This window comes from Panthera tigris, chromosome B1, assembly GCF_018350195.1.
Source record: "Panthera tigris isolate Pti1 chromosome B1, P.tigris_Pti1_mat1.1, whole genome shotgun sequence".
Classification (NCBI taxonomy): domain Eukaryota; kingdom Metazoa; phylum Chordata; class Mammalia; order Carnivora; family Felidae; genus Panthera; species Panthera tigris.
Genome location: NC_056663.1, coordinates 86,567,539 through 86,590,154, shown reverse-complemented (window position 1 = coordinate 86,590,154; position 22,616 = coordinate 86,567,539). Strand labels below are relative to the sequence as shown.

General features: G+C 42.1%; 1 protein-coding gene and 1 pseudogene across 2 annotated transcripts in view; both read left to right on the top strand.

Moving 5' to 3' along the window:
* Positions 1-11,658: 11,658 nt before the first annotated feature.
* LOC102966299 lies at positions 11,659-11,851 on the top strand (annotated as a pseudogene).
* A 7,228-nt stretch (positions 11,852-19,079) lies between these two features.
* The window catches only part of NOCT (nocturnin), a 28,431-nt gene continuing 24,894 nt past the window's right edge, over positions 19,080-22,616 (top strand). Inside the window, exon 1 of one of the 2 annotated variants that reach the window (XM_042983891.1) lies at positions 19,080-19,509. In XM_042983891.1, coding sequence (XP_042839825.1) covers positions 19,320-19,509 — 190 coding nt within the window. In that variant the 5' untranslated portion in view covers positions 19,080-19,319. The remainder of the gene's footprint in view (positions 19,510-22,616) is intronic. The other variant, XM_042983895.1, reaches the window with a different exon arrangement.

The following is a 22,616-nucleotide window of genomic DNA, read 5'->3' as shown; positions in this document are numbered from 1 at the left end:
CTCAAGGAATGTACATTTTGTTCCATTCAGAATACTTTTTGCCTTGCATGGGCATCGGCGACATCCAGGAAAGGCTGTAACTTCTGTAGGAGTCAGCCAATGAGGAACCAGGGGAAGGACCCGCATGCCAGGAAATAAGTTGCCTGCTATAACTGCCCTGGGCGTGCCTGTCCACTGAGACACCCACTTTTGCAAGACAGTTGATTAAACCTCCCTTCACTGTGCTCCAGTCTCCACATCCCTCCTTTGATTGGGTCAATGGGCTTATTTCTCACAGTTCCTTTGATGCTAAGTTTCCAGACAAAGTTTCCCGCAAATGGATCGTTCATGGGTGGAACTTTTAACTGCAGAGCTTCATGTGGCTGATGAGATCCTATTATGGTGTCTGCTTAAATGTTGTGGTTCAGTTTTAAATAAAGCTTTAGTAGAATGCCACCAAGTTTGGTGTTTGTTCCCTACAGTTAGTATACAAGCTAATGAAGTTTGAGAAAACAATTTGGAGGACTATCAAATTGGTTCCAGACTTCTGATGGATGGGTACACAAATGAGTAGAAAGATTTAGGATATACATAAAAAACATTTCTTTTTTTAAGACACAGATACAAAACGGCTTATCAAAATATACCAAAGTTTGACTATAATGAGAAAAATGGATTCTAATTTATATGGACAAGTAACTCAGAGACTTTCTAATGTTAACAAAAATCAGCTTGGTCAGTTTGATGAGTGAGCATAAAGCACGACGATAGGCCACACACACACCCCACCAAGGTGGGCTATGTGTGACTTTCCTCAGGCACTTCTGGCTGCCTAAGAACAAAGGAAAAAACAGAAAACATGGTTAAACTGATAGAGTCTTGATAAGTTTACAAATATCTATTCAATAGCCTAATCTCCAATAACTTCCTACTATCTTAATGATAATGCTTTGCTAGGGGGACAAACAACCTTAGTTTGACAATAGCTAGGATTCTAGTAATCTGTAAATCCTCTTTAGCATATGGAAATCCCTTTAAGAAACTTCTTCTTGACTTTATCTCCCCCAACTCCATAGTACATCACCAGTCACTCTTCAGGACGCCATCGCAGCTCTCTCTGCACGGGTCCTGTTCCCGTGCTTTTAATAAAATCACCTTTTATGCACCAAAGATATCTTCCAGAATTCTTTCTTGGTTGTCAACCCAGAACCCCCATCACTCCAAAACTTCATCAAATTTGCCTAAGGCTAACATACAGGTTTCTGAGGTGATTGGTTGGGGAAAAGGGAGAAGAGGGAGCATCTGAAATCTCAGATGTGGGAAATTGCACTTTCTAATACCTTGATCTCTTGTAAATGATATTTAAGCCAAACAAAAAGAAAGATTGGAGCCATTGCATTTGCTACACTGGAACACAGAATATTTAGACATTGGGGGAAAAAATGTCTAAGAACATCCTGAAGGTCATACAAGTTCTGTCCTTTAGGATCCAAGACTCTGGCTCTATGATGCCCCTGTTTCTGACACAGCTTAGAGTGGTTGGGCCTACCTCACCCAACCAGGATTTAGCATAAGGCAGGAAAATCATAAACCTCCCAGTCAGTTTTAGGTGAATAAAAGCAGATCTCAAAAAAGATCTAGGAAAACGTTGGTTATAATTACACCTCTGATGAATGTAAATATTGAATTCCATTGAATTTAAAAAACCGCCTCAAATTCCAAGGTGGTAAAATGTAAAAAGGAAAAAAAAAATAGCAAACACATATCTTAGCATTGATGACACATAGCTTGGTAGATGAGGACTGGACTGAGGCACACATTTCCTCAACTGGGAAAGAAGCCAAAGAGAAATGTATGTAAAAACATAATGACGATTGTTTTAGGTTGGCAAAAATATTGTTAGGACAAGACTCAGAACTGGGTACGTGCTCAGAACAAACTGTAGGCCAAAGTAATTAGGAGCTCTGAGTGGGAGGACTATTATTATACATGAGTCCATTACAAAGAAGATCTGTGTCAATATCTAGGCCCCATGAAGTCATTAGTTTGTACTGAAATAGTCACACTTCCTTCCAAGCCTACTGCATTAGTCTTAGATATCCATGGAGAAACTTTCCAATTGGTTTCTTATTCCCCCAAAAACACCTCCAAGGAAGTTGAACCCACATGGTTATTAAATCAATTTATATGTTACAGGGTTTTTGTTGTTGTTGTTGTTTATTGTTATAGGTTTCACTGATGGACTCTGGGGATTTAAATAAATTTTGGTTGCCACGGTAGCCTTGGAATTCTATCAGCTAGGGACTGATAACTCTAGTCAAAAGGATTCTATCCTGTTTATATTCATAAGTACAGTGTAATATTTTCTCTATTTATATTATGAATGATTGGCTTTGGGCTATTGGTTTTAACATTCTAAATTTCTAATCTTGTCAACTGTCTGTATAACTGAGACAGTTTATATTTTCTTTGCTATCAGTAAAGGGGAGTTCTGCTTAATAATAGAATCATGCAACCTGAAGCCTAAAAGATAGAATGTTCTTGATTGTCTAGCAGTCTGCATTGTCCACACCTGGTTTGTTGGGCACATATTGTTGGGATGGAGGAACAGATGTCTGTGGCAGAAAGCCCAAGATGGCATCCCAACTCTCTTTGCTTTATTACACAACGTGGAATCTCTGGTCCAATTTCTAGATAGAAAAAACTATACAGAAAAGAATGCTGACTGGGTAGTGTGAGACCTGGAAAGTTAGAGATGTTTAGACACTATAGAGAAAGTAACAGAATAAAACTGCAGGCTATTCAACAGAGTATAATATAATTGGAAACAGTATGGTAGGAAATTGGTCTGCCTACCATGGTGCAGAAAATAGAGTACATAGGGAACTTACAGTTTAAAAACACGTCCACACAGGGATGCCTGGGTGGCTCAGTCAGTTAACTGTCTGACTCTTGGTTTCAGCTCAGGTCATGAACTCATGGTTCGTGAGTTTGAGCCACCTGCCCCCTCCCCATCAGGCTCTGTGCTAACAGTGTGGAGCCTGCTTGGGATTCCCTCTCTCTCCCTCTCTCTGCCCCTCCCCTACTTGTGTTATCTTTGTGTCTCTCAAAATAAATAAACTTAAATAAATAAATAAATAAATAAATAAATAAATAAATACAGGTACACACAAAAACAAACAGTGACATCAGTCAATCAGAAAGTATACCGTGAGGGGTGCCTGGCTGGCTCAGTCAGTAGAGCATGGGATTCTTAATCTCAGGGTCATGAGTTTAAGCCCCATGTTGGGCATGGAAACTACTTTTAAAAAGGAAGGAAGGAAGATAGATAATGTAATGCTATGAGGAAGTTCCCAAAGGGATTAATATTGTTGAATACCTGGGGCACCTGGGTGGCTCAGTCAGTTGAGCAACCGACTTCGGCTGGGGTCAGGATCTCACGGTTTATGAGTTCAAGCCCTGATTCTGGCTCTGTGCTGACAGCTCAGAGCATGGAGCCTGCTTCTGATTCTGTGTCACCCTCTCTCTCTTCCCCTCCCCCACTCATGCTCTGTCTCAGAAATAAACATTAAATATATATATATATATATATAGTTGAATACCTACTATGTGCTAGACTCTATTGCTAGAATTTTGATTATCTCATCTAACCCTAACATTAACTGTAGAATAAGTACTGCAGCTCTCATTATTCAGATGAAGAAAATAGTTTCGGGGCGCCTGGGTGGCTCGGTCGGTTAAGCGTCCGACTTCGGCTCAGGTCATGATCTCACGGTCCGGGAGTTCGAGCCCCGCGTCAGGCTCTGTGCTGACAGCTCAGAGCCTGGAGACTGTTTCAGATTCTGTGTCTCCCTCTCTCTCTGCCCCTCCCCTGTTCATGCTCTGTCTCTCTCTGTCTCAAAAATAAATAAACGTTAAAAAAAAAGATTTAAAAAAAAAAAAGAAAGAAAATAGTTTCATGAAATTATATAACTTTCCCAATGTCACTCAGTTTCTCAGTAGTAAAACTGGGATTCAAATCCAGACCTGACTGATTGCAAAGCTATTGTTGTTTCCACAAAACCAAATAGTCCTTGTACTCTAAAAGCCACAAAATATTGTTGAAAGAAATTAAAGAATACCTAAATAAATGGAAAGATATCGATGTTCATGGAGCAGAAGATTTAATATTGTTAAAATGCCAATCCTACCCAAATTGATCTGCAGATTCACACATTTCCTCTCAAAATCCCAGCTGGCTTTTTTGCAGAAATTGTTAAGTTGATCCTAAAATTCAAAAAGAGAGTCAAGGAATCAACAATCGCCAATATGATCTTGAAAAAGAACAAAGTTGAGGAACTCACATACTTTCTAATTTCAAAACTTACCACAAAGCTTCAGTAATCACTCAGTCTGGCACTGGAAAAGGACTGAAATCCACAAATTAATGGAATAGAATTGAAAATCCAGAAATAAACCCTAACTAACGTTTGTGGTGAAATGGTTTTCAAGAAGAGTGCTGAGACGATTCAAAACTGGACCCTTACCTAACACCATATACAAAAATGAACTCAGAATGGATCATGGAGGGGCACCTGGCTGACTTATTTGGAAGAGCGTGTGACTCTTGATCTTAGGGTTGTGAGTTCCAGCCCCATCCAAGTTGGGGGTAGAGATTACTAAAAGCAAAAAAACAAACAAAAAACAAAAAAAGATCATAGATCCAAGTGTAAAAACTAAAATTACAAAGGTCTTAGAAAAAAGTACAGGGGGGGTGCCTGGGTGGCTCAGTCAGTTACGTGTCTGACTCTTGATTTCAGCTCAGGTCATGATCTCACACTTTGTGGGTTCAAGCCCTACATTAGGTTCTGTGCTGTCAGCACCCAGCCTGCTTTGGATTCTCTCTCTCTCTCTCTGCTCCTCCCTTGCTCGTTCTCTCTCTCTCTCTCTCAGAATAAATAAATAAATACTGTTTTAAAAAAGGAAAAAAGTGTAGAGGTAAATCTCTGTGACTTTGGGTTAGGCAATGGTTTTTTAGACACAAAACCAGTAGCACAAGTGATAAAAATATACTTTTGACTTAATCAGAATTTAAAAGTTTTGTGCTTTAAATAATACCATCAAGACAACCCACAGAATAGGAAAAAATTTATGAAAATTATATATCTGATAAAGGCCTTCCATCTAGAATATAAGAATAATTCTTATAACGCAATAATAAAAAGAAATCATCCACTTTTCTTTTTTTTTTTTTTATTTTTTTTTAATGTTTATTTATTTTTGAGACAGAGAGAGACAGAGCATGAATGGGGGAGGGGCAGAGAGAGAGGGAGACACAGAATCGGAAGCAGGCTCCAGGCTCTGAGCCATCAGCCCAGAGCCTGATGCGGGGCTCGAACTCACGAACCGAACTCACGAACCGTGAGATCGTGACCTGAGCTGAAGTCGGACGCTCAACCGACTGAGCCACCCAGGCGCCCCAATCATCCACTTTTCTTAAATGGGCACATAATCTTAATAAACATTTCCCCCAACATCATTACTAATTAAGGAAATGCAAATCAAAAACACAATGAAATATCAATTCACACCCACTATAGATGGCTGTAAGCAAATAAAAAATAACAAGTGCTTGCTAAGGAGGGGGAAAATGGAAACTCTCCTACCTTGTTGGTGGGAATGTAAAATGGTGCAGCTGCTTCGAAAACCAGTCCAACAGTCCATCAAAAGGCTAAAGATAGAGTTACCATACGGCTCAGCCATTCTACTCTTATGTTATATATCCAAGAGAAACGAAAACATATGTCCACACAAAAACTTGTACACAAATGTTCAAACAGCATTTTTCACAATAGCCCAAACGTGAATACCCCAACTGACGAATGGTAAACGACATGCAGTGTGACCTTAGAATATTTTTCGGCCAGGACAAGGAATGAGGTAGTGATCCATGCTATAACACCGATGAATCTTGAAAACATTATGCCCAATGAAAGAAGCCAGCCACAAAAGACCACGAACTGCACGGCTCCACTTACAAGAAACCTCCGTGATTGGAAGATCTGCAGAGACAGAAAGCAGATTCACGGTCGCCCAGGGATGGGAAGTTTGCAGAGAAATGGAGAGTGACTGCTAGTAGCTATGGGATTTCTTTTTAGGGTTATCAAAATATTTTACAATTGATTGCTGTGATGGTTACACAATCTTACAAGTGTATTAAAAACCATTGTACGGTAGGGGCGCCTGGGGGGCTCAGTCGGTTAAGCGTCAGACTCTTGATCTCAGCTCAGGAAATGATCCCCCCGGTTCATCACTTCAAGCCCCACATTGGGCCCTGCGCTGATGGCGCAAAACCTGCTTGGGATTCTGTATCTCCTTCGCTCAGACCCTCCCCCACTTATGCGCTCTCTCTTTCTCTCTCTCTCTCTCTCTCACACAGTAAATAAACTTTTAAAAAAGTAAAAACTTAAAAAACTTAAACTTAAAAAAATTTTTAAATAGGTGAACTATATGGTATTTATCTCAATAAAGCTGTTAAAAAAAAACCTATATAGTCTCTTTGTTTATATTTTATTTCTTTTTTTTTTTTTTTTTAAGAGAGAGGAGGGTGCAAGTGAGCAAGGGGCACAGAGAGAGAGAGAGAGAGAGAAGCAGGGCTCGAGCTCACGAACCGTGAAATCATGACTGGAGCAGAAGTCAGATGCTTAACAACGCCCCTCTTTGTTTATATTTTCAAGCAGATGTTGTCCAAATAGCCAGTTGACAACTAGTCACTCTGTTTCTCCTTACCATCAGCATTCTCAGAGAGCTTGTCTTTTCTTTTCTTTTTTAAATGACAGCCAGTACTGGGGATTTGAATCACAAGGCTCTGGTTGGATTGTAGAGGTTTGATTTCTTAGAAAATCTGTAAACCTAACTCCCAATCCCTGTTTAGCTATCAACATCTTAAACCTATGGATCTCTGTCTTCTCGTTATGAATAAAAAAGATTGTGCAGATGATCTCTGAAAGTTCTTCCTGTGACACTAAAAGAGCTTGGACTCCCATCAGTGGAACTGCTGTTTTGTTTTGTTTTTTTCTCCTCAGCACCAAATAGTCAAAATCTGGTATGATTTCAATTTACTTAGATGATCAGCAGGGCCAATTATGAAAAACCTCTGGCAGATTTTTGTATATACAGAAAAGCAAATATGCATAACAATGTGAGTTTAACATTTGTGGAGGTCAGTTACCCAGTACTCACACTAGAACAGTAAATCAAGTCTCCAGTAGCTGTGTTCACTTCTTATTTTTACCTAGTTTATAAATAATCAATCAAGGGGCTACTGGGTGGCTCAGTCAGTTAAGCGTCTGGTTCTTGGTTTCAGCTCAGGTCACTACCTCACAGTTCATGAGTTCAAGCCCTACATCAGGCTCCATGCTGATAGTGGGGAGTCTGCTTGGGATTCTCTCTCTCCCTTTCTCTCTGTCCCTCCCCAGCTCGTGCTCTCTGTCTCTCAAAATAAATCAATAAACTTCAAAAAAAATTTTAATAAAAAATAGATGACCAATCAAGAAAATTAGAAAAATGTATCCACGTAGGAGGAGGAGGAGGAGCCCAACCTTCAAAGATAATCACTCTTAATATTTCAGTGTGTTTTCTTCCAATAATTTTGCACTGCAGTTTTTTTCCATTAACATTATATTATAAGCGTTTCTCCACATCATTAAGTTGTTTTTATAAACATCATTTAATGCCAATGGAGGTATCATGGTATGTTTAACCATTACCCTATCACTGGGCAGACAGACAGGTTCCAGTTTTCCCCTATCTGAAGTAAATGGGAAAAAGATTAATATCTTTATACAGAAAGCTTTTTGGTATTTAGGATCATTTCTTTGGATCGATTCTGATTCCTAAGAATTAAAATGAATGAATCAAAGGATGTGACCATTTCATAGCTTTTTTCAAGAAGTTGTACCAATTTGGGGCACCTGGGTGGCTCAGTGGGTTAAGCATCCAACTTCAGCTCAGGTCATGATCCCGCAGTTCGTGAGTTCGAGCCCCACATGGGGCTCTGAGCTTTCAGCCCAGAGCCTGGAGCCTGCTTTGGATTCTGTGTCTCCCTCTCTCTCTGCCCCTCCTCTGCTCATGCTCTGTCTCTCAAAAAAATGAATAAATGTTTAAAAAAAATTTTTTTAAAGAAGTTGTACCAATGTATGTTTATACTGAGAAGTGGTATAATTATTTTGATTCATATATGGAGACCCACCAAATGGAGGTTACCTAGGGGCCCAGTCCAAGTCACAAATCTAAACTGAAGTCAGATCAGAAGCACCTGTCAAGAAAACCCAAAATACACATCAATCATAATCATCCGAATCAGCCATAGCTACTTTACCTTACCTTAGAAAATAGGACCTGCTAGCCTTTCTTTTTTTTTTTTTTTTTTTTTCCTTTAAGCTTATTTATTTTGAGAGAGAGAGACGGAGAAAGTGTGAGTTGGGGAGGGGCAGAGAGAGAGGGCTAGAGACAGAGAATCCCAGGCAGACTCCTCACTATCAGTGTAGAGGAACCGTGAGATCATGACCTGAGCCAAAGTGGAAGCTTAACCAACTGAGCCACCCAGGTATGCCAGGACCTGCTAACCTTATAAGGAGATCCCTGACCTCCTAGCTAATCATGCCTGTTTCTGGGTTGCTTTTTCTAAGGCTCTGTGAAACTTGCTCCTGCCCCCAAGTTCCTCAGGCAGAGCACTCCCCAGCTTGTGAGGCACTGTACTTCCCTGGACATACACAGATTGTTTTTCCTTGAATAAAGAACATCAACTGGTTACTAAATTGTTGCAGTTTTGGGGCACCCGGATGGCTCAGTCAGTTAAGAGTCTGACTCTTGGATTTGGCTCAGGTCATGATCTCGAGGTGCATGGGTTCAAGCCCAGCAATGGGCTCCGTGCTGATAGTGTGGGGACTGCTTGGGATTCTCTCTCTCGCTCCCTCTTCCTGTGCCCTTCCCCTGCTCACTCACTCTCAAAGTAAATAATTTGTTTTTAAGTTCTTAAAAAAATCAGTTGTTGTAGTTTTGTCACTTGACAGAGATAGTTAAGATAGATTTAGTGTATTTAAGACCTAACATTTCTAAGTTGGGTCTTCATCATTGAAATACAGTACTTATTTATTTATTGTTCATTGTCCATATACCCCTGCTAGAATATAAGCTCCACAAGGGCAGGAGTCTTGGTTTACTGATATATCTCAAGCATCTAGAACAGTGCCTGATATATGGAAGACATTTAAGTATGTGTTTCAAGAACAAATGAAATAGAGAAAAGTTTTATTTTCAATCTTTTTGTAATGTTTTATTTATTTCTGAGAGAGAGAAACAGAATGAGCGGGGGAGGGGCAGAGAGAGAGGGAGACACAGAATCCAAAACAGGCTGCAGACTCTGAGCTGTCAGCATAGAGACCAACGTGGGACTCGAACTCGTGAACCTCGAGATAATGACCTGAGCTGAAGCCAGACACTTCACCGACTGAGCCACCCAGGCGTCCCTATTTTTAATCTTATTATCAGTTCCAACACTGAAGTGACAAGATTCAGTAGCAGGTTTTAACAACACTGGCAAGTGGATATGTTCCTATATTTATCCCATTCTCTGGCATTATTTATCACGGCACAATTTAAGCTTTAACCGTTTATCACATGCTTACTTCAAATATAAAAGTTGCATTCCTCAGTTCTCATATGCAGCAGAAACTGCTAGTTGCCAATCTAATTTCAGGTTCTCTTGCTTTTTGAAGGCAATGTGCTCATCCAGAAGACTACATTTTTTTTCTTAATGTTTATTTATTTTGACAAAGAGAAAGAGAGAGAGAGAGAGTGCCAGAGCACGAGTGGGGGAGGAGCAGACAGAAGGAGATGCAGGGCTTGAACTTACCAACCATGAGATTGTGACCTGAGCCGAGATCAAGAGTCGGACACTTAACCAACGAGGCCACCCAGGTGCCCCTAGAAGACCACATTTCTAATCTCCCTGCAGACAGGTGTGGTCAGATGACTAGTAAGATATACATGGAAACTGTTGGAAGTACTTTTAGGAAAGCTCTTTGAAATGGGAACAAATAGCTGGCATGGTTGTTTTCCTTCTGCCTCCTGCCTCTAATGTGAACATGATGGTTCCAACAACCCTGTCTTGTACAATGAGGTAAACTGAAGGATGGAAACTCTGTTCAGTGGATGATAGAGCAGAAAGATAGAAGGAATCAGAATCTCTGGTGATGTGGAGATGTAAAATGAGATTTCAAAATAGAACAAGCAAGCCTAGCTAAGAGTTTTGTTTAAATGGGGTCAGGGGGCCATGAGGGAGGAGGAATTTATGCAGGTCCTCATCAAAGAAACCTTGAACTTTTTGCCAGCAACAGACACTCAGCCTGGATTTAACTCCGTCCTCGCCAGGATACCTGAATCAGTCACATTTTTCACTTCCAAAGGAGCCAACGCCATTCAAGGACAAGTTTCATTCTTTTCTTTCTCTTTCTTTCTTTCTTTCTTTCTTTCTTTCTTTCCTTCTTTCTTTCTGTCTTCTTTCTTCTTTCTTTCCTTCTTTCTTTCTCTTTTTCTTTCTTTCTTTCGACATGAACTTTTTATTTTTATTTATTATTTATTTTAATGTATTTATCGTTTAATTTACATCCTAGTTAGTTAGCATATGGTGCAACAATGATTTCAGGAGTAGATTCCTTAAGCCCTTTACCCATTTAGCCCATCCCCCCTCCCGCAACCCCTCCAGCAACCCTCTGTTCGTTCTCTATATTTAAGTCTTATGGTTTGTCCCCTTCCCTGTTTTTATATTTTTTTTTTTTGCTTCCTTCCCTTATGTTCATCTGTTTTGTATCTTAACGTCCTCATATGAGTGAAGTCATATGATATTTGTCTTTCTCTGACTGATTAATTTCACTTAGCATAATACCCTCCAGTTTCCAGGACAAGTTTCAATCCCTCTTTTGCATATTAACCCAACCATACCAGGTAACTTAGTTTCAATCTCCGTTTTGCACAGAGTTCCTAAATGAGAACTGCATTCATGACCTTTTTTCTTTATAACTCTGCCCTTTCTTTGTCTTTCTCAGAACACAAGTCACCTGACTCTGTGTCTCTTGAATTGCAATTTTAATTGCCCAAATAAATGCCCATTTGCTTATATTGTCAGTGAATTCTTTCTTGGTCAACATAGACCACACCAACCCTGGACTGCCTTCTTAAATGCTATTTTACATAAGAAAAAAAGAAAGCACTATCCTGTTGTAATCCAGTTATTTCAGATTTCTTATCAGCTAAACACAATTTCTAACTGATAAACCACATATACTGATTGTCATCTTCCTAAATCTTGGAAGATTTTTCTTTTCTTTTCTTTTCTTTTTTTTTTTTTTTGTTTTTGTTTTGAAAGGTTTATTTATGTTTGAGACAGAGAGAGCAGGGGAGGGGCAGAGGGATGGGGACAGAGGATCCGATACAGTCTCCGAAGCAGTAAGCCTGATGGGGGGGCTTGAACTCACGAGCAAACTGTGAGATCATGGTCTGAGCCGAAGTCAGACCCTCAACCAACTGAGTCACCCAGGGGTCCCTGAGGATTTCAGTAATACTATAAATGCTCTTTAAAAACAATGAGACATCAAGTGTCTTCCCGAGTCGCCTGCTTTGGAAGTCTGTCCTCACCTTGGCTCAAAATGGACCCCAACTGCTCCTGTTCCACCGGGGACTCCTCCACCTGTGCCGGCTCCTGTACATGTAAAGTGTGCAAACACACCCCCTGCGGGGACAGCTGCTGCTCCTGCTGCCCCGTGGGCCGTGCCAAGTGTGCCCAGGGCTGCATCCGCAAGGAGACACCTGATGGTGCTGCTGCTGTGCCTGATGTGGGGGAGAGCCTGTTCCAGATGGAGAGAGAGCAACAGGTACGCACCTGCAGTTTCATTTCTATTTTATTTTTGTAAGAGCAAAGTTTTAGTTTAAGTTTATTTATTTATTTTTGAGTGGGTGGGAAGGGCAGAGAGAGAAGGAGAGTGAATCCCAAGCAGGTTCCACACGGGCAGCATGGAGCCCAACGCGGGGTTCAAACCCACAAACCGTGAGATCATGACCTGAACCGAAGCAAAGAGATGGACCCTGAACCGACTGAGCCACCCAGGCGCCCTTACACCTGCAGTTTTAAAACACATTTTTCATATTACCCTGTCTGCTACACTCCTGTTTCTATGAAATACAGGAATTATAACAAAAGTTGGCGACTTTAAAAAAAAAAAAAAATGAGAAATCTTTTGCTTTATGTACTTCTCTTTTAAAGAATAAAATATGGGCTTTTTATTCTGAGCTGATTGCCATGTTTTAATTTTAATCATGAAAAAGAACATTTGGTCCATTGACAGGAAGCGGGGAATAATAATTTCATATGGCATCATTGGACCGGACCTTCCACGAGAAAGACCATGAAATACCTTTGGATGATGTTATAAATGCAGGAATAAAGAGGAAATCTTGAGAGTTCCTCGAGCCCATGCAGAAAAGGAGATTAAAATTTAACTTCTGGTCATGGACAACTACAAGAGTTTGGAGTGTTCATTACTGCATCAAAGAAAACAAGGTTTTTGAAATTTGCTTTTAAACTTGTACCCGTATCTGTCCTCCAAGAAGCAGATGCCGAGAGGTAATTAACTTCGAAACTGAAACCAGCCACTCCCACATCTGCATTAACCTGATTTACTATTCTATTGTCTTCACTTGCATAACTTTACTATTCCAGGAGACTTCTGCTCAGACAAATAGCTTTTTAAAAAAAATTTTTTTAACGTTTATTTATTTTTGAGAGAGAAAGAGAGAGCACAAACATGGGAGGGGCAGAGAGAGAATCCGAAGCAGGCTGCAGGCTCTGAGCCATCAGCACAGAGCCCATGCAGGACTCGAACCCATGAACCATGAGATCATGACCTGAGCCAAAGTCGGACCCTTAACTGACTGAGTCACCCAGGTGCCCCTCAGGCAAATAACTTTATTGTTCATTGCAGGAATTTGTTTGAAAGATCATCAATTCTTGGGGCACCTGCGTGGCTCAGTTGGGGTTAAGCGTCCAACTTCAGCTCAGGTCATGATCTCACCCATTCATGAGTGGGAGCCCCATGTCAGGCACATCAAACCCCACGTCCAGCACATCAAGTCTGTGCTGACAGCTCAGAGCCTGGAGCCTGCTTCAGATTCTGTGTCTCCCTCTCTCTGTCCCTCCCTTGCTCATGCTCTGCCTCTCTCAAAAATAAATAAACATTAAAAAAAAAAAAAAAGAAAGATCATCAACTCTTTATTAGAAGGTATCAACATTTTTCTTACCAATACTCTTGGGACTCCGAGCCTCCTAATCCTTTTCTTGCTATTTCCACCAATCCTAAATCACTATTATGTCACTCCTCATTGAAGGACCTGTCTTAAACCAAACTTCAAAATCTCAGTAAGAACAGACTCTGCCCTTCCTTCTTTGAGACACAACAAAGTTCTCTTGAGGTGGTAATTCTCCTGTGCAACACAGGGAGCAATAAATTCAATTTTATCTTGTTGGTGGTGGTGATATTTGGGCACTGGCATTTAATACATGCAAAAGATAGGGCAAAGTCAGTGAAGGAAACAGAAAGGACCTGGAAGAGGTGGAGGGAGCTGTTGCCCTCAGAAGTTCTGAGGCAGGATACAGGGAAAGCTGGAAAGGAGGAAAGGGAGAAGGAAGGTTAGGCAGCAGTGCAGTTTTCAGAGAATTTGATAAGGCCAGTGGGGACTTACTGAGTCAAATTCAATCATTCCTCAAAGTAGTCCTACATTTTGCAGGAACCCTACTGCCTTGGTGCCCCTGTTGAGCTCAGTGCACATCAGCTGTGGCTGGACGCATTTTGTGGGAAGCAAGGCCTCAGCACCACAGTGGTGACGGGTGTTAGAGCAATCATACCTTTGCAGTCCCAGTAGGAAATGTAAAGACACATTTCTCCTAGCTCAGGATGCCTGATGAGCTAGCCTCTGAAAAGATACTTGCAAAAAGTGTTACCTTCTGAGAACAAGCATATAATGAATGAGAAAACTCCAAAGGAGACTAACGTTGATTTTTGAATGAATTTATTAACTATAAAAATCTAGTGAAAACAATTGGGGTTTTTCTGCATTGTTAAATATGCTAAAGACAATATCAGTTATTCAGTTATGAAAAATTAGAATAATTTAGAGTGATAGAATTTGAGAGTCCTTATTACTTTTTCATTTTGTTTGATTACTCACCAACTGATGTTTCCAGCTTTTGACAGTGCTATGGGCTGAATTGTGTCTCCCCAAATTCATATGTTGAAACCCTAACCCCCAAAGCGACTGTATTTGGAGATAGAACCTTTAGGAAGGCAATAAAGGTTAAATGAGGTCATAAAGGTGGCACCCTAATCCAAAAGGATTATTAGGCTTGAGGAAGTTATGGGGTGATGGGGGGTTCGTGGGGTCCCAAGCCAACGGCCAAGAAAGAATTCTTGAAGACATCATTGGTGCAAAAAGGTGATTTTATTAAAACATGGGGACAGGACCTGTGGGCAGGAAGAGCTGCACTGAGGTTGGGGTGGGGGGGCACTGTTTTATGGAGTCCAGGGAGGAAAAGTCAAGAGGGAGTTTCCAAAGAGACTTTCACATGCTAAAGACTTACTGGAGGCCTAGCTATTGTCAAGCTAAGGTTGTTTTTCCCCCTAGCAAGGCATTAATATTAAGACAGTAGGGAGTTCCTGGACTTTAGGCTATGATGAGATTGCATTTTTCCCATAAACTTGTGGAGACTCTTACCAGTTTAACCATTTGGTTTTTTTTTTTTTTTTTTGTCCTTTCCTGTTTTGGAGTAGCTGGGAGTGTCCAAGGAATATCATGCATGTCCCACAGAGGGAGGGGATGTGTACTAACTTGTACTTCACCCTCAGCTTGCCTCAATCTCCCTCATCAGGCTTATAAGAAGGGAGAGGTGCCCAGTTGGCTCAGTCAGTAGAGCATGCAACTCTTGATCTAAGGGTCGTGACCTTGAGCCCCAATTTGGGCATAGAGATTACTTAAAAAAAAAAAAAAAAAAAAAAACACAAGAGAGAGAGAGAGAGAGAGATTTCCCTTGCCCCCCAGCCTGTCTGTGTGCTCTTTTTATGTAGCTTTGCCCCAGACTGCTAACGTAAATAGGGGAACTAGCAGAACTGCTGGGCAAACAGTGGTGCTAAGCAGGAAGTCTCAACAGTAGAAAAACTACACTTTCTCCTACGTTTATTGGGCTCCTTCTCCTCAACTTCTATTTTGAGGTTGCTCCAATCTTACAAGAAAAGGAAAGGCTCACCTGGGGCTTTATTCCATTGTTTTTCATCGGTCTCCAGCCTTCCAGTCCCAGTAATCAGTGCACTCTGGTTTCTTCCACCATCACCATGCCTACCTGCAACTATTCACAATGAGCTAAAGAGCCACCTTCTAACTCAAACTCAAAGGATTCAGTCCCCACCTTGATCTCTTGGGAGCAGTTATCACTGCTACACCCTTCTAGAAACTTACTGTCCCCCTTTTTTTTTATATATATACATAATATTTTTTATTATTTTAGAGAGAGTGTGTGCACAAGCAGGAGAGAGGGGCAGAGGGATAGAGAAAGCTAATCTTAAACAGACTCCACTCTCAGCCCGCCAAGGCTCAACCCCACGACCCTGGGACCATGACCCAAGCAGAAATCAAGATTCGGACACTCAATCAACTGAGCCACCTAGGTGCCCCATTTGTCCCCTTGCTTCTAAGACACCAATCTCTTGTTCTCCTCTGACCAGGCCTCAAGTCTCTTTCCCTTCCACCAATCCTTAAAGGTACATGTTTCACGGGGATTTCATCCTTACTGCTTTTCTTATCTCACTCAAAAGGCTTTCTGTGGGTGATCTCACCATCTATGGCTTCAACTCCTGGGCTCTTAAGTGTTTGGCCCTGACCCTACTATGAACTCCAGGTCCACCATTTTATTTGTCTACAAAGTGACTCCCCCTGGGGGTTCCACGGGCACATCACAATTATATGTTCTGACCTTAACTCAGTGTTTTGTGTTCCTGAGAGCAGCATTTGCACCTGTTTTCCTTATTTGGTACTGTTATCCACCAGTCACAGGAGTCATCCCTAGACTCTGTACTCTCCTCCCTCCTTCGACCCTTAGATTTAATCTGTCACTCAACCCTATGGTTTCTGTCTCCTTCATGATTCTTTTCCACCATCACTGCCCCCACTTTATTCACTGAGAGAGGATTAGAGATGTGCATCAGAATCACGTGTGTGTGTGTGTGTGTGTGTGTGTGTGTGTGTGTGTTATGCCCCTCCTCCAGAGATCTGAACCAACATATACTCTTCCTTACCTGCATTGTTCTTATTCTTCCCTGATCTCCAGTCCATCTCCCACACGGCTGACAGAAAGACCTTTCTTTTCAAAATTTTTTAAAAAATGTTTCTGAGAGCGAGCACAAGTCGGACAGGGGCAGAGAAAAGAGGACAGAGGATCAGAAGCAGGCTCTGCGCTGACAGAAGAGAGCCCAATGTGGGGCTGGAACTCACAAATTTCGAGATCGTGATCTGAGCCGAAATCAGACGTTCAACCGACTGAGCCACCCAGAATGATCTTTTCAAAAATGCAACCTTGATTATACTGCAAACTGTCTGCTTATTTTTTCAAAGGTTCTTCAGAACCTTCAGGTTCTTTATCCTGAAGAATAAAGTCCAAACTCCTCTGGAAACCCTTCACGCTTTGGTTCTTACCAGTAGCTTCCACCTCATCTCTTGTCACTCCCTCCTGGGCACCCTGCACTCAAGCCTTATCAAAGTGTGGTACTTGCTGTTCCTGGAACATCTGTCCTTCTTTGCCTTGCTGTTCTCGGTGGATATCACCCCTCATTCCTTCCTACTTAGAAGTCACCTTGTTCCAAAAGCCTCTCCTGATTTCTCCAGGCAAATAGGAATTCTCTGTGTTTCCACAGTACCTCGTTCATATCATGATTCTATATTTATTATCGGATAATTATATTTGTGTTTATACAACGTCTCACCCACTAAACTGTGAACGGACTGTTCAGTTCATTGTTGTACGTGCCCTAACGTAGAGCCTGGCACAGAATATGTACTCAACAAAATGTTGACTGAATGAAATTTTGAAATGAGTAAGTTTTATATTTTTCTGATTTCTTAAAGTACACAGTGTTTAATATATCTTAAATAATACTACTGACCCATTCTCAGGATAGAATTGCCCTCTAAAACCCTTTTAATGATAACAGTTTATATTTAAACAGTACTTTTAACTTTTCAAAGCACCTTTCCCCCAACACTTATTACAAGTATTTCCAAACATATGGAAAAGAAAAAGAATTGTAAGTGAACACCCATGCACCCATCACCTAGATTCTAATTTGACATATTTTTATATTTGCAGAATACTTTTTATGGGCTAATTTTGTTATCACCTTTTATTTCATGTAATGACTAAGGTATGATTCTATGTTTTATAGATAAGGAAACTGAGACCAAGAGGGCTTAATGACTTCCTAAGGAGATTATTTCCTGGAGTTATGATCAACTTGTGCCAGCTGACTCATCCTTACTGGGTGTTAGATAAATAACCCTCCTCTGAAAAGTATTTTGAATATTCTTGCTAATGAAAAGCTTCCAATTCTGTAAGATAGGAGAATCAGCAAAATCATGGGAAAACCAACAAGAAAACATTTCTAGCTCATAAGTCACTCAAAGAGGAATCCAATCTTGGATATTCTTCCCCCTTAACGTGCCTCCCCTCCCCCACTTCATTCCTGGTTAGTCATTTCCAGCCCAATTGGAGAAGTTTCTTCCATTCTTTTCTAGTACCAGATGCAGATCTAGATTATCTTTCATTTCAGCTGGTCAACTCTCTCCTGCCTTTTCTTTTTTAATGTTTATTTATTTATTTTTAGAGAGAAAGAGAGTGCGAGCGGGGGAAGGGCAGAGAGAGGGAGAGAGAGAGAATCCCAAGCAGGCTCACACTGTCAGCACAGAGCCCCATGAAAGGCTCCATCCCACAAACCATGAGATCATGACCTGAGCAGAAATCTAGAGTGGGATGTTCAACAGACTGAGCCATACAGGCGCCCCTCTCCTGCCTTTTCATGTGCCAAGAATACACGACCTCCAATTAAAACATGACCCTAATTCATATCTTTGCCTAGTTCACAAAACATCAACCACTCTCAGACTTATACTAAGTCTGGTATAATCTCTGCCATCCACACTATAACCTATCTAAGCATCTGTCTTCTTACTCCTTAGCTTCCATCCTACATAACCAAGAGGAGTTGTTTCCACAAATACAACCAGGGCTTTCTGCTTACTTCCTTTCTTCGTGTATAAATCACCACCGCTCCCCTCCCAAATTCCACATGTGTTGAATTCTAGACCTCCTAGTCATGGCCCAACTCAAATGCCAATTCTAATAAACCTAGAACACCCAAGCCGGTTATAACCTCGATTGTCACGCTTGTGGATCTTGTGGCACTGATTTTAATCTACCTTGTAGAGCTTTATGGTCTGATTTCTCTTGCCATCTTCTGCCCCCTTTGCCTGAGTAGAGCACCCTTGAAGAAAGGGACATTGTCTTATCCATCATGGCCTTCGCACACAGTCGGTGCTTTACACGCTCAATTTCGTTTAATGAAACACATACTTCCGAAGGGACCGGAGGCGAACGCCCTTTGCCGTATTCACACATACACTCACACGCACATACAGATGCTGTCTTCCACCTGGACACACACGTGTCCCTAGGGCCACAGCCCTGAACTGTCTCGGGATCCTCCGCCTGTGGGCGCTTCCATTCCAGCCAGCGGAAGGGGAGGCTCATTCCTTTAAAACACTCTAACAGATACTTGTTACTTTAGATCTTCTACAGCCTCCGCCCTACGAAGAGCTTAAGATCCCCTTCCTTTCAAAATACTATTATTCCGAGTCAGGGAGCCGCAGCCTGGTCGCGCCAGGGTCCGGTCCCATGGATCCCCCCTCCTGGTCCCGTTTGGTCGCGCCCGCTTTGTCAGCGCGCTGCGCTAGCCGGTTACCCTCCAGCTCTCGCCGGCCGGCGGCAGACCGAGCTGCTGCTCCCTGAGCTGTCGTAGCTCCCGCGTCTCCCTCTCGGGCTGGTCTGCTCAGCACTGCCCTCAGGCCTGGGCTGGGCGACTAGGAGCCTGGGAGCATCCGCTCAGAAGGTCCCCGAGAGTCTGCTCGTTTCGCCCGCCTCGGCCTCGGCCAGGCTCCGCTCCTCCCGCGCGCGAGGGGCCTCGGCGGTTGTGGCGGCGGCGCCCGGCATGTATCAGAGCCCGCGGCGGCTCTGCTCCGCCCTGCTGCAGAGGGACGCGTCCGGCCTGCGCCGCCTGCCCACCCCCGGGCTGCGCCGCCAGTCGCCTCCGCCGGCGGCCGCCCCCCGGCCCGCGTCCCCCCGGCTCCTGGCGGCGGCCTCAGCGGCCTCGGGCGCCGCGAGGTCGTGTTCCCGAACAGGTGAGTGCGCGGTACCGGGCGGAGAACCCCGCGGCCGCCGACCCGCGGCCGCCTCCTGGGGACGGCGCGGAATGAATGGGAAGCCCGGGGCTGCCAGGGTGTGGGGTTCTGGCCAGGAAGCCGGCCCTCCTCTCCCCGAACAGACGACTCTTCCCGTTTTCCGCTTTCCCCTTGCCCTGCCTATCCTGGGATTTGCGTCCAGAAAGAACTGGAACACCTTTCAGGGTCCCGTTTGATCCTTGGATGCGGTGCCTTTGGTATTTCTCGCTCTTAACGCTAAATCTGCCCCTTCCAAGGCCGCAAATTAACTTGTGTCTGTTTTACTTCCTATTGCGCTAATTAAGCAAATTTTGTGCAAAAAAAAAAGCCATCGAAAGTGGTATTTTTTGATCATGGAGCTTGCATGATTTAGATGTTATGAATTTCTTTAAAGTTATGCTGACTACATTATAACACACATTGACTGGTTTTACATTTACGTATTTGGATTTTTCCGGAGTCTTCCACTCTTACTACTTAGGTCAATCTGTGTACTGTATACCTGGGTTAAGATCTTGTAAAGGCGATGCCTTCGTTTGTCAAGAACCAGTGTGATACATCACATACATACCCTGGACTTTACCTTTTTTGCCACCTCCGTTTCTGCCTGAGGACACATTGCTGAAGCTAAAAATTACCTACAAAGTAATGATACTGTTTTAAATAAGAATGAAGGTTCTCTTTCAAATCTGGCAATTACTACATCACACTAAAAAGTGTATCTTGGCCATGCTCAAGTTAGGTTATTGCTGTTTAAGACCTTTGTATAGCCATCCTAGGTTATAAATGCATTTTCCTCAGAAAGTTTTGGATTGATTTAAGAACTGAGCAGTAGAAAAAATATGTTTAATGGGACTTTCTTTTATTAATGAAAGTGATAATCTAAAATCTAAACGTGATTGAAGCCAAGACTTTAAACTCTTCGGGGTTCCTGGGTGGCTCTGTAGGTTAAGCCTCCGACTTCAGTTCAGGTCATGCATGATCTGTTTCTTGAGTTCGAGCCCTGCTTGGGACTCTGCTGACAGCTAGGAGCCAGGAGCCTGCTTGGGAGTCTGTCTCCCTCTCTCTGCCCATCCCCCACTTGCACTCTGTCTCTCTCAAAAAACAAATAAACATTAAAAAAAAAAGACTTTAAACTCTTCTCAGATTATTAGCAGATGTTTAGGCTGAGATGTACCTTTAAAATTAGGATGCTAAACTGGTTACTTTAGACTCAACTCCATATTATTCTTTACAAAGGGTGAACTTGACAGTCCTATTGAGTTTTTTTGGTTTTTTGTTTTTTGTAGTGTGATGAACATGTCGATTACATGAAATTCACAGGGTTTCTTCCCCCACCCCCCCACCCCCCACTCTGTAGGAATTTGGCACATTGTGTGAAAATAGCTGTTAGGATGGGTGCCACCTAATAACTGTTAGTGTTTTTTCTTGCTGGAAATTTTCAAGAGGAATGTTGTTTGGTTTGAAGAAGAAGAGGTAAAAGAGAAAGCCAGTTAGTGTCTTCTCCAGAACCAGCTCAGATCTCAAAGTCCCTTAGGCAGAGTTTGTCCGTAGTTACATCTTGGGAATACAGATAGCTTGTGTGATACAGATAGCTGTGGTGTTGGCTGAGGAAAAAAGGTCAGGTTAGAGTATTTGGAACATTAGGCTTTTGATACAGGTATTTAATGAACTTTTTAAAAAGTCTCTGAAACCCCCTAGTTTTACAAATAAAGAAACTGAAAGGCTTTAGGATGCTTATAATATCATAGACAGTTACTATAAATAGGCAGTTTTCCTTTTTCATGCAGTTTTAGCTTCAGCTACTTGTTAAGAAATGTGAATACATTCATTTACTCATTGCTGGATCACTCATTCATTCAGGAAGTCTTTGCAGAATGCCTTACACACGCTGTAGGTGCTTTATTACAGGAAGTAAAAGAATGTGAGCCTTAGTCTGCCTTTATAGAGTTTACTGCCTAATAAGAGAGAAGAACTTACAAAAAGAAATAACTGTTGAATGAAATGAAACACCTTTTATTCTCTTACAGTTAGAGGTTTGCTCATGACACAAGGGTGCCAGAGATGGGGAGGTCCCTTTCAGCAAAGGTGATCTTTTTAGCCTTCAAGAAGTAATTGGTATTTGAGCTGGGCCTTGAAGCATGGTTAAGATTGAAAGAAATTAAATCATTTTATTTGGGAAAAGGCAGGAACAAAAAGGGAAAAGCATGAAGCATGGAAGCAGCTGGCAGGGTGAGAGAAGAAACCCCCAGTAAAATGTTTTCCAAAGAGCCCCAGAACCAGCATTCAGTGCTTTTAAAAATGGCAGACTAATGGATCCTACTAGAGACCTATTAAAAGAATTGGTTCCACATTACTTAACAGATTCCACATTACTTAACAAGCTAACAATAAGAATAAACCTCCCCATTATTCTTCCATGCCCCAAAGTTTAGACATCTGGCAAGAGAAGTCCTCAGGTAGCTGAAAGCTACTCTTCCCTCCAGAGAGTCTCTTGTCGAGGCTTGGGGGTAGGTGATGAGTCCCAACCCTTGACTCCATTTGGTAATCGTTTCCTTCATAACGTAGGTCCCTTGGCAGTCCATCAGAGGTCACTAGAAAGACGAGTACAGTCATCACATCCTAGGTTATTAGAATTTAAAGGGGAACTTGGAAACAACTTCAGTGTTTTGCTGTCTTTTCTCACACAAGGACAGCACCCCCATAAAGAAGCAGCAATTGCCACGGTTACTGTACTGGATGAAATGCCATCGGGAGTCATCTGTGGGTTTATAAGTGCTATCTTCCAGATCCCTCCTCCTCAGATAATTAAGAGTTTGGCTGAATGACTGTTTGCCACCCCTGGAACATGTTGCTTTTTTTCTTGGGACAATTTTAAAAGCAAATACCAGCTCATTTCAAGAGGTGGCTTTATTTAGTATGTCCCTTAACTCTGTGAGTAAGCTGTTGATGAGAGAGAAGAAATGGGAAAGCTTGTAATTATCAAGTTCCTACAGAATAAATTGCTTTCCTTGTGGGAGAACTAAGGTATCATTTTCCTGTAGCATTCAGTGCTAATAGTTTAAATA